The sequence below is a fragment of the Wyeomyia smithii genome, chromosome 2 (assembly GCF_029784165.1).
Source record: "Wyeomyia smithii strain HCP4-BCI-WySm-NY-G18 chromosome 2, ASM2978416v1, whole genome shotgun sequence".
Classification (NCBI taxonomy): domain Eukaryota; kingdom Metazoa; phylum Arthropoda; class Insecta; order Diptera; family Culicidae; genus Wyeomyia; species Wyeomyia smithii.
The window spans coordinates 211,417,020-211,429,460 of NC_073695.1; the positions used below are offsets into that span (position 1 = coordinate 211,417,020).

Genomic DNA, 12,441 nt, shown 5'->3' on the forward strand with positions numbered 1-12,441 from the left:
ATAGGTGACGTCATGTGTGGTATTGTGACCAAAAACTTTTCCAAATTAAATTTGAGGACACTATTAATTTAATACGCCCTTTTAGAAAATTACTTTTGAGTCTGAAAAAATTGTCTTCCCGCGAAAAATACTCAGTTTACTGAATCAGATACGTGTGTAAGTTTTCATTGAATAAAAAATGGTCGATATTCGACTTAAGGTCGTTTAGTGTAGTTTTGATCTACCATATTTTTGAAAAAACAATTTCTGTTTTTGTTTTAAACGCAATTAGGCCGATACAAATTTCATTTTCATTTTATGTCACCCCCCCCCCCCCCCTTCAAAAGTGTTGAAAATTGGAAGAGGAAGAAAAAAAGTTTGAACCGTTTTGTTAATATTATTGACTTCTCGACAGCGTATATGCTTAATTTAGTAACAAACAAGTTCAGTGACAGTGAAAGTGTCATCAAAAGGCAAGCCAAATGATTAATATTGATAATAATGTGATATTTTTCAACACACTTCTGCATGCAAGTTACAAACGTCGTAACTTGCACACATTTTTTTATGAAAGCTATTCCTTTTTTTTTTCTTCTCAGTGTTATTTATTTTTTGCCCTCCCCTTAGCTAACTTTGATAACCGTGGACATAAAAACTATTCGAAATTTGTATCAGCCTTACTAAAGACTTTAAGGAAAGTAAAAACCGGTTCAATTGAGGTTGCGTCTTCACCGCTATAGATCTAGTTGGCTGTGCAGCGTTTATAAGTAAACAGTCATATACTGCCGCTTCAAGCATAACTGTCCCAGCGTCCATAAGGTTTGCACAGAATATGGGACAGTTATGCTGTTAGCGGCAGTATAAGCAGTTGACGATAAAAGCGGTGCATGTGCCATCAGATAAATTTTCAAGAGCAACTTCTGAAACAAACACTCAAATATTAAATTTTGGTATTCTATTATCTGGTAATAAATGTGAATTTATGAATTTTGATAATATTAGAGAAAGAGGCAGGTTGAGATTTAGTAACCTGAATCAATGAGTATCATGTAGTAAAACGGGATTAGAAAAACAGTGGTGCTCGCCGTGCTCGCGTCACTCACTCTCAAATTGAGAGTCTCAATACGGACGTTATCATTAATCATTAGGCTTAATCATTAGGGAGCCTTAGTGAACCTGTATATTAGAGAAATGACAAGACACTCACCGTTAAGGCAACTGTCAACATCAAAACGGATAACGGCAATGCAAAGTTATACAGCTTGCCCGTTTTGATAGTTCCCTTAACGGTGAGTGCCTTGTCATTTCTCTAATATACAGGTTCACTAGTAATCATTTGTGCGCGAGAATATATTGTAGAGAGAGAATAGGAGAGAATGACATAAAAGATGAAGTGTTTTCCTGCAATCATGAGCGATCCCGCTTACCGTGCTGTTCAAATAAACCGTTGCGTAGTTCGATTAATGGTCAATTCGTTAAAAACATCCTTATTGTTGTTTATCGCATGATATAAAAATTAGGGTGCCAATGGAAATCGACTTTTCGAATTTCGCTTAGTGGTAGTCAAGGATGAGAAAAATCGTTCAAGTGATAATTAATCAGCAGTCCAAACTGATTCTCTATCGCTTTCGATACTTTCAAAAGGATATGTGGTGAAAAATTTTCACTCGCGATTACCTTGATTTGTTTCTCTCGTTTTGCGCTTTCGATTTTTTTTCACACGTATTATAGATAGGTACAACACGCGCAAACCGAGAAGCTTATTTTCTTCTTTTGAAATAATAAAGCTAGAATGAAAGCTGGATGTTCTACGGGGTATTGTCTTCTAGAAATAGGAATTTAGATACTGTTATTATGGCCGGGGTGTATCAAACAAATTTCCAGAAAGCATGTATTCAAGTATATTACAGTTTTCATGTAATATAGGGTTGTTAACGGCTTCGGCAGTGGTTTTTTTCGGCAGGTTCCTGCAAAAGATCGCGGTAGAAAACCTGCCGAAGAAAACCACTGACGAAGTCGTTTGCTACCCTGCATAAAGTACATGCAAGTTTGGAATACATGAGAGAATTATCGAGAGACTAGTTTGATACTTTCTATACTCTAAACTTTATGAGTCCAATTTTACATCATTCTTTATACAAATTTTTAGAGTATAGCATCATTTTATGTCGTAGATTCAATGTTGAATGTATTGCAAAAATTGCAGCTTAAAACTATTGAACAAAAAAAAAATCGGTGAGAGAATTTTCGTCTTCAGGAAACGAAAATTTTCAGTATTGATTCTCCTGAAATTATCAGTAACGATTCTTTTTCATTTCCGTAACTAAGCAGCCGTATCATTGTTGATAAATGAAAATTAACAAAACGACTCCATGCGATAAAAAATGGGAAGTGGTTCTCCAAGTGAGTGATTTTTCCCATCCTTGGTGGTAGTTTGTGTTTGTAAAATTTGTACCACTGCGACCATTATTTTGGTCTTTTATGGTAAACCTCTTCTTTAGTCTAGACATTAGATGCATGTGATAGTAGTTGTCATATCGCACTCTTTCTCCCAATTCGGCACTGAATTCCGTATGAAATGTATCACCTCACGTTAGGATTTGCAAACCATACCTCAACGGGCTTTATAGTTCCTTTTCCAAAGGCTCTTATTCAGCGCTGTATTAGTTTACTGCATTGGTAGAGGGAATGTTCTGCGAGTTCACATCCATCCCGCAAATGCGACAAATTTCGTCATTCAACTGACCAATTTATTTCAGGTGATGCTCACTTGAACAATATGTCCTGTAAACAGTCCTGTAATTGTCCTTAGTTCCTTTTTTTCAACTGAACAGTTGTTGGCTTCTTCCACGCTTAGTGTTTCGACTAGTGTAGCCCTACTGAGCACATTCAGTTCTCTTGTATTGTCGGATGTACCCAAGTTTTCAATTCTGCTTTCAGGGCACTTGACGGCACCCCACAAAACGGTTTTGGGCCAATAAAGTCTATACATGATCCCTGTCTGTCTAGCATATCGGCTTTTTCAATGCCTTCCACTCTTCAGTGACCAGGAATGCAGTTCAATCAGATTTGGTTCCTTTCTACCAGTTGTCTCAGAGAAAGGATGCACATGCACACCCATACTAGCTTTAGTGGTAGTTTCTGAAGTCATGCAAAATTTCAGCTCAATCGTGCAGCAGCCACTTTTCCAGAACCAGGTATAGTATAGAAAAAAATCACAGGAGGGTTGTGTGCAAAGCCTCGACCGCAAGGTTGAATTAGAATACTTTTACAAGAAAAAAAAAACGGCTGCTTGCGTGTCAATCGTTTTTACTAGTAAATAAACGTTGACTTATCAGATTAATCGAATTTTGCGCTAAGTTGCTTGTGGTTGGGACTTGACAATTTTTAAATTTTGAGATAATGAAATTTTTCGGATGTCTTGCTTATGACTGAAGGAAAAGATAATTCAGCACGTTCTGAGACACGGAGATAAAGTAAAATTTATAACTTTTACAAATTTAAAAATGTAAATGAACTCAAGAGAAAACTTTAACTCTTCGATCATCAGGTTTTTATTTCATCCTGAGTGAAAAGCTTATTCAACATTCAAAACTAGACGGCTCATGTGTTGTCAAAATGAGTCAACTTTTCATTGAATGCATTTACTAGTGCCCTCTATCGCACAGAGACTGCATTTCACTAAAGTGCCTCACTGCATCAGCTGCTATCGATGCTGATACCTGCTGCAACTGCTACGCTTTCCGTAGCCGTGCCACAGTTGTAACCGCTATACGCTGCCATTGGTATCAGCTGTTCCTGCATCAGCTGGCCCAGCTGCTATCGATGCTAAATTCGCTGCAACCAGTGCGCTATCCATTGCTATGCCACAGCTTTGGCCGCTATCCGCTATCGTTGGTATCCACTGCACTGCTACTGCTGCTGTTAAGGGAGGACGACTGCTGTTGTCGCTGTCTAGAACTATTATGAGCAGCTTCGGCTGAAACAGGCTCTTATATAGGCCAAATAGCATGTTTTAAATTGCAAGGTATATGATTCTGTTGACCGTGCTTGGGAAGCAATCATATAACGACCAATCAGAGGTCGAATTTTCCGTTTTGACAAGGCTTGACTATTTTCAATAGTGCAATAGTTTGAATAATAAAATCACAATTATCTTCATTTGGGAAGAATCTTAGAAGATTTTCCAATCTATTGCTGCAAGAACGAAGGAAATCCATCGAAAACTAACCGATTTATTAGCATTTGAAATTGGACATATTCTTCACTTGTTTCGGTTTTAGATTTTCATTTCACATCCCTATGTAGCCGAACTTCCTGAGAGAAGTATTCTACTTCAAAAGTGCTGATATTAGACACCATCTTTTCCATTGGAAAAACAACGACGGACGCGTGGAAGCGAAATAATTAAGCAAGAACTAAAGAGTAGCGATAAATATTTTTTTTTTGGTAACTGAAAGTTAATTGGCATAGAGCAAAGAATTTGAAACCTAGAACAGGACTGGGATCTGATACTGATACTGTCTGTAAAGAACTTTTTTTTCGTATCGATTTTCTGCGAGTCAGAAATTTTTCTATTTGAAAGAAATTTAGGCATACATTAGAACTTTAAATTTTTATATTGATTTCAAAATGAATTTCGATTTTGATTATTTCAGGATGAACAATTGAGTTTCATCATGAACAATTCCTGTGCATTTTTTCATCGATCTTTAAAGTGAAAATTTGATCGCTTTCAGACTCCACTTCCGGATGTCCAATTGAGCTAAAATTTTAAAAATTTGGATTTTTGCAAATTGTTCTTTTTTATTACTGTTTTGTCTGTTTCGGGTTGTTTTTAATACTTTCTTCTCTTTTCTTGTTCATTTATGATACAATGTATGTTTTTGAAAGTAAAATTTGTTATAAATAATTTATGGAGGGGGGTTGTAAATGTTATTAAGGGAGTTTTCAGTCAAAATAGAAGCAACAACATAGATAACAAATTTAGGTCTTAGGCAGTTGTAGAACTAAAAAAATTATGAATTTTTCTCGAAGACATTAAGTGTCTGTTTTGTAAAACCACTGAGATATAGTTAAATTTCTGTCAATTATAAAAAAGGTTAAAATTTTCATACCTTTTCATATATTAGTGTAGAGTAATTTGCAAATTAGATTAGTTTAGAAAGGCTTACACATCCACAAAGTTTCATGGAATTCTGAGAGGTTGCTGCCAACATCTGGTCGAGTTAGTGTGAATTCCGTATACAAGGTCATCAGAAACGCGATTAGTATGATCGAAAAGATTGTACACAACGACTGATTAAAAGATGCTCATTTTGGCTGCTACAAAGTGCCACTCATTGATATATATTATTTGAAGAATGAGCAAAATTTAAGCTCAAAACTAGAGTTCTGAACAAACCATCGATATACGATATTAAAGTCTTAGGAAAAGTTGTGTATCTCGATGATATCAACAACTTTGTAGAATATGTCAACTCTATTAAATGCGATTCACACTAAAGAAACTCAACAAATTGATTTTAAGTGGGTGTTGGCAGAAATTTAACTATATCTCAATGGTTTTACAATATAGACACTTAGTGTCTTCGAGAAAAATTCATAAATTTTATAGTTCTACAACTTTGTGGAAGACCTAAATTTGATATCTTGCAACTAGATGTTGTTGCTTTTATGTTGACTGAATACCCCCTTAATACAATTTTCAACGAATAATATTTAAAATTGCATATTAGAAAACTTCTCTGAAGACACCTATATGCTAAAACGTCGGAATAGACTTTTGTCCGTCTTTTTTCAGTTTGGTCCTACTGTGTGTCGTGTGCTTTTGTACGGTTTATTGCAACCATTATTAGAGTATACTATGTGTTAAGCAGGAAAAAGTTGTAATTACCAGAATTTTTAGCATCGGTTTGACAAGTCCAGTATTTTTTTCAGTAAATGAAATAGGTTGTACATGGTCCACTCTGATTGAACACGTAACTGAGGAATGTTAGTGTTTTGTATAACAGACAAAAAAACTCATTTTCAGAAACAAATTCAGATAATAATAGCGATTCTGATTTAAAAATTGATGATTCCACCAATGAACTTCACTCTGAGAAGCTTGTAAAAAGTGGCAAATACATACATTGTTGCTGTTTGTTACCAATAGTCCAAAGAATAAATTTTTCTCATTATTACGCAATTCCTTGGAGCTGACTTGATTGACTTTTAGGTGAGTAATTTTTTTTTGTTTATATCGGTTCAATACTCTTTCCCAATCATTATTGGAGAACCTGTGGTAATCTTTCATGACGCAATCTTCTAACGGGTATGGATTTTCAAAACCGTTGTACGCAGATATCATACAGCTATTACAGTACGCTCTTCCATCCACCGTCAATTCTACGAGAATTTTTAACATGATGAAGAGGAAGAGGATAACTTCATTGACCAAAATTAACCATATGTGTGTTTTATTACAATATTCCATTGCAACCTAACATACTTGAACGCCGATTACTCGAAATAGTGTTTTTAACGCATGGTTCGGTTTGGCTACACCTCGACCACACGGTATAGTTAAGGAGTAACACTGCGCATAAATACTGAAATGACTGTGATATTTTTGATTTGAGTATAACAAAGCTTTTGATTATTTTCGTTTGTATTTTACATGTTATACACGGTAAAATGTACTTCACTTTTGCCCCAAATTATTGCAAAACCCGGTATTGAACTAAAATAAATTATTTCTATTCCTCATATGTACAATCTTAAACTACACAACTTCTATGTACGATTTGACTTCCACTGCTATTTCCTCTTTTGCGGACACTCATGCTAATGTCTCAGCTTTCCTGTTTGCCACGCTTTCTTCCCCCGGTGACTAGCTGCCAGCATAATTAGCTCATTGATCGACGGATTCTCAAACTGGCCAGGGCTGAACCGGGGTTTGAATTCTTGCAAAAAATAATCGTCACTTCCACCATCTTCATCGTAGGCGTAATCCAAGGAAGGAGTTTTGTCCAGTAAGCCCTTGCTTGCCTTTTCACTGGTTTTGACTTCATTATCCTCACCATCGTTCGAAACATCTGGACCACCAACCTTCGGTTTCGTCGTTGTCGATTCCAGCTCTTCATCATCGTATTCATCATCATCCTCATAGTCATCCTCATCATCTTCCTCATCATCATCATCATCATCAAGATGATTGTTACCAATCTGCGCCAAAACTGCAGCCATTATGGCGGCTTCATTGGCTTCCTCTACTCGCCGTTTCTCCTCTGCCGTCAGCAAATCGAAGTTTTTGATCGAAATTGCTGGTAAAAGAGACCGCCTCACCCGTGGCACTTTAATTGTCACTTTCACATTTTCGAAATCAATAGAACTAGATCGCTTCGGTCGTTGCTGCACTGATCGAGCTGGAGAACTCTGTACGATCGCCGCTACCATGCGTAAAAGACGCTGGGAAAGATCCACCGTGCCATCGCTTATGATTTTCACTGGTTTGGTCCCGTCCGAATTGAGCACAGGATGAATGGAGTTTCCCTGAATGTCATTGCCGATTTTTCTTCGAGGATCCAGTTTGCCTTTCTTGATTTCACTAGATTTCAGCAGAATTGATAAAATGGGATTGCGCGGGTCACTTCGGCGACGGCGTGATTCATCAACTAACAAGCCCCAGAGATTTCCGAAGATTTTGCGCAGAGCCTGCTTCTCCTCCAAACTAAGCAGGCCTTGGCGTAGCTGTTTTATTGTCACAGGGATCATTCGTAAAACTTCCAGTTCGTCGAAACTTGCAATCGGGGGTGTGCGCTCTGTAACAAAACACGTAATATAATCATTAGTAACGTAGTTAGATTATTTATTGAATATATTCAGCAACTTTTATGAACAAAAACACAATTCTCACCTTTCGAATTTTGACTTTCAGTTGCAGAATATAATCCTTGAAATTGAAGCCGATGCTTGTAATTGTTCAAAGTGCGTAAATATTTGGCGTATTCCTCAATTTGTCCTGTTTTTCTCCGAATAGCTACACATTCTAGGTGATTCACAACTAAACATAACAACACGAAAACGCTTAATGTATTCATTTTTGAATTGACTTTTCCAGATTATCTCTAAACTTCAATGCACTCACGGTGAACTTCCAAATATGAATGACTCGAAGTACGACTGAATGGTACTTTAAATACACGTCCCATTCGTCCTGTTCAAACCCCGGCCGGCAGGCTAGTTCTGTTTCATTAGCTGGCGACGGATCGTTCGTTGTTGTTTTCTTTACTTTTGGAATAAACACGCCCACTCCCGGCGGCAACATCTCTCCAGAGGTAGTATGTGAGGTGTGGCAGCAGTGGAGCACCGAGCGGTGTCTTGGAATGCAAATCCTCCAGACACGGATCTCGTGCTAGACTGGGCTGTTTGTTTTGGCTCCAATCTTCTGACTTGCGGTGGATGAACATAACAATGTGGCGGACACTTTCAATACGATCGACAGCAGCGATGATTACCCGTCACCAGCAAACGGGTTTGGGACAGGAACTGATTGGCTACTTGTGAACCAGTAGATCTGCCTGCATGTTTCTTCCTTGCTTTTCGTTCTCAGTTCAGGAAATGCGAAAAAAAGAGGTTATTAAACATAATGTTCGATAACACTTTATTAGTGGTGATGAAAATTTGCATTCGCGGTTACAATCTAAGTGATCACAGCAGAAATTGATGATATAAGATAAAATCATTGGTGAAATTTCGAGACAAGATTTTATTCTGTATCATAGTGCGATGCGATTGGCCGACATTATTTCTTTAAGCGCCAGAAAGCGTGACCTCAGAGTTTTTTCACCTCACAAAATCATCCGGTATCTGAAAAATGAATGCATGGTGATTTTTCTAAAAAAAAATCTAAATCTCAAATTGGATATTATGGATAAGATTCACCAACATAAACTGCCATCAACGTAGCATAAAAGATTCAAAGTTTACTTACTGAAACAAAAAAAAATCGAAGTTTTTTTTCCTACTTGCTCTTTCCTCTAACCTTTCAAGTTGGTTGCATACGCTCTTGATTTGACTTATTTTGTTGTTGTAAAATCGTAACTTGGTAGATACTTGAATGTTTTGCAGGTTAAAACTCCGAAAGGAAACATTCAGTTATTTAATATGAAAAATTATACTGGGGTGGATTTCCTTATTTCTCATTAGAAAATTTAAAAAATCGCAACAACTCTTGGTAAAAAGTGTACATAAGCGGGAGAAGTGATTTTTTTAAGGTTCTTTTGTTTTTTACATTAGTATTTTTTCTAATAATAAGCCTATTGAATGATTTTCCTAGACGTAATCGTTCCAAAAGTATTTAGTAAATTCCACACTCAGTGTTTATACTAGAAACAATAGAATTTTATTTTCATGATTTAATGTTTTGTGAAAACTGAAGCTACATCGGATTCTCTTTTTGCACGGTCTTTTTCACACGGATTTTTATACGCCTTTTTTGCACGGTTGCTCGAAATAACACGGTTTTTTTAAACACGCTTGTTTTGCACGGGACGCATTACTCGTGGGAAAAAAATGTGCATCCGATTCTTCTTTTGCACGGTCGCGAAATTTGTTTTACACGCTTTTTATTGCACGGTTTCTCGAAATAACACACCCAACAACAATTTTTGCACGTTTTCTTTTACACGGGACGCATCCTCCGTGCAAAAAAGGAATTTGGTGTATTCGCACAAAGAAAAAAAAGGAATGTGTAAAACGCACATATACAAAATTTGCTTTGAAATTTGGCTTTTTGTGAACAACATTTATTTGAGCACATCTTTGCAAGACTATGCCACGAATAGCGTTATCCTCACATTAGCATAAACAATTTTGTTTTGTTAGACTCAGTCAAAATATTGAAACCGATAATTATAAAAGTTAAGAACCTTCATATTAAATATATTCAATAAGTTACTTTGAAAAATCCCATTTTAATGCCCATTACTTATTACACGCAGAAGTTGAATGGGGCGAAACCACATCAATATTGAGCGGATTTAGCGCATTTTTCGATTAAGGTGGAAACCTGTACAACGAATGGGTGTTGGACCTGACACATTTGATGCTCAAGCGTATCTTGAATGTGGCGGCTCCAAACCACTAAACATACAAAGTGTCAACTGATCTGATTCCGATATTTGCCAATGTTTTCATTGTACAACTCTCGCGTTATGCTTTTCACACATTTTTTGTGTGAAGTCAGAGCAATTGTTGTGCGTTTTGAGAGGACACATTGGATGATTAGGGCTTCAACTTTTGCATGTGCCCCAAACGAAGTTAGTACGACCTGAATTTCAAATTAATTGAAATTTAAATGGCTGAATATTTCGAGGCTCCAGAATAATTTTCGAAAGAGTGTATGCATTGTAGTACATACTTTATCAAAAGCATTACAGCTCAGAAACCTTTTGTTGCATACAAAAACGGTCTAAGGATAACTTACGGGAAATGAGTCATCTAATAATCCATACATATAAAACTAAAGTTCTGTCTGTCTGTCTGATCCTCGGAAATGACTGAACCGATAGGCGTGAAAAAATGGGTGTAGATGGTTTTGGGGCCGGGGAAGGTTCTTATGATAGTTTGAAACCCTCTCTCCTCGGAAAGGAAAGGCTTCCAAACAAATGAAACACGAATTTCTGCATAACTCGAGAACTAATCAACTAATCAAACAAATGAAAGCAAATTTGGTATGCGAATGTTTTAAGAAGCAAGAAATATTTATATGCCAGTTCGACACCCCTCCTTACTCTAGAAGAAAGAGCGCCCAAACAAACGAAACACAAATACACTAAAGTCGCTTTTTACGCGGGGGATACGTGTCGCGAAAAAAAAACCGCATAAAAAACCCGCATAAATTCCGGAATCCGCGTAAAAAAACGCGTAAATTCCGGAATCTGCGTAAAAAAAACCAGCGTTAATTCTGCAACCCGAGTGAAGAGAAACCGAAATCCGCGCAAAAAAATACCGCGTTAATTCCGGAATCCGCTTAGAAAAAGCCGCGTAAAAAAACCGCGTAAAAAGCGACCTTAGTGTATACATATAACTCGAGCAAATGGAACAAAATTTGGCATGTGGTTGTTTACGTGAGCAAGAAATAGTCTCCCTACAAAAGGAAAGGTTCCCATACAAATGAAACATGAGATTTTGCATAACTCGAGAACTAATCAAGTAAACGGAACCAAATTTGACATGCGGCTGTTTTTGGGGACAAGATATGCTTCCATGAGGATATAACACCCTTCTCTACTCTGGAAGAGGAGGGAAGGTCTATTAAAATTTCTATATAACTCAAGAATTATTTAAACAAATGGAACCAAATAAGGCATGTGGATGTTTTTGGGAGCAAGAATTACTTCAATGCTGGTTCAACAACCCTCCCTCCTCTGGAGTGGAGGGTTCCCATACAAATAAAACACAAAATTTTGCATAACTCGAGAATTAATCATGTAAGTTTAATCAAATTTGACATGTGGAGTAGAGATGGTCGGGTTTCGGGTTTTCTAACGTACCCGTAGGGTTCGGGTCGGGTTCGGGTTTGAAATTTTTTGAAGGTGTCGGGTACGGGTCGGGTTCGGGTTTGGTGGGAAAAAAAATTTTCGGGTTCGGGTTTGGAAATGTCGGGTTAAAAATCACTAACATTTCAATACCATTCGAAGCTTAAAGCCTCAGGGCAGCCTCAAATTAGTACAAAAAATCAACCCCCAAAAAAAAACTCGGGTTTGGGCTCCAGAGTTTCGGGCTCGGGTTCCACCCAAATAAAATTTTCGGATTCTATGGTGGTTTGACACTCCTCCTTACTCTGCGTGTGCAATACAAATTTCTGCACAACTCGAGAACTAATCAAGATAATGGAACCAAATTTGACATGTGGAGGTTTTTGGGAGCAAGAAATATTTCTATGGGAGTTCTACACTAGAGATGGTCGGGTATGGAAATTTGTTACCCGTACCCGACCCGTACCCGACTCATCGAGAATTTTCAAACCCGTACCCGACCCGAACCCGAAGTCTGGTTTGTTTAAAATACCCGTACCCAACCTGAGCCCGAAAAAAAAACGCCGAAAAATAGTTGTTCCAATTACCCATACCCGACCCGTACCCGAAAAAAAAACGCCGAAATTGCCGGTACCCGACCCGTCCTGGATTTTGTTTTTTTTTTTGTTTAATTAAATTAAATTAAATTAAATTAAATTTTATTTTATTTTATTTTTTTATTTCTTTTTTTTTTTCAATATATCCGAGTACTTCGTACATTGTCATAGGTGGTTTCTCGAGATGATGGCCGGAGTTAGGTTAGAACCGAGTGTTCATGTGAACGAATATTATTGAGCCCGGAGTTCCAGGCGATATATTGGTTCTCCTAGAATCCAGTGTAGCACCTGTCCGCTCATCTGATCTGATGATGAAAAATTTGACCATTTTTATTGCTCTG

The 12,441-nt window shown here is 37.3% G+C and overlaps 1 protein-coding gene across 1 annotated transcript; it reads right to left on the reverse strand.

Moving 5' to 3' along the window:
• Nucleotides 1-6,807: 6,807 nt before the first annotated feature.
• On the reverse strand, nt 6,808-7,419 carry LOC129720403 (uncharacterized). Its single transcript, XM_055671880.1, has one exon. It carries the CDS (start codon nt 7,417-7,419, stop codon nt 6,808-6,810), a length of 612 nt encoding a protein of 203 aa, XP_055527855.1.
• Nucleotides 7,420-12,441: the final 5,022 nt, after the last annotated feature.

Bases quoted from the DNA above. Each gene is read 5' to 3' on its own strand.
- LOC129720403 (XM_055671880.1), bottom strand. From the start codon at position 7,419: ATGGTAGCGGCGATCGTACAGAGTTCTCCAGCTCGATCAGTGCAGCAA.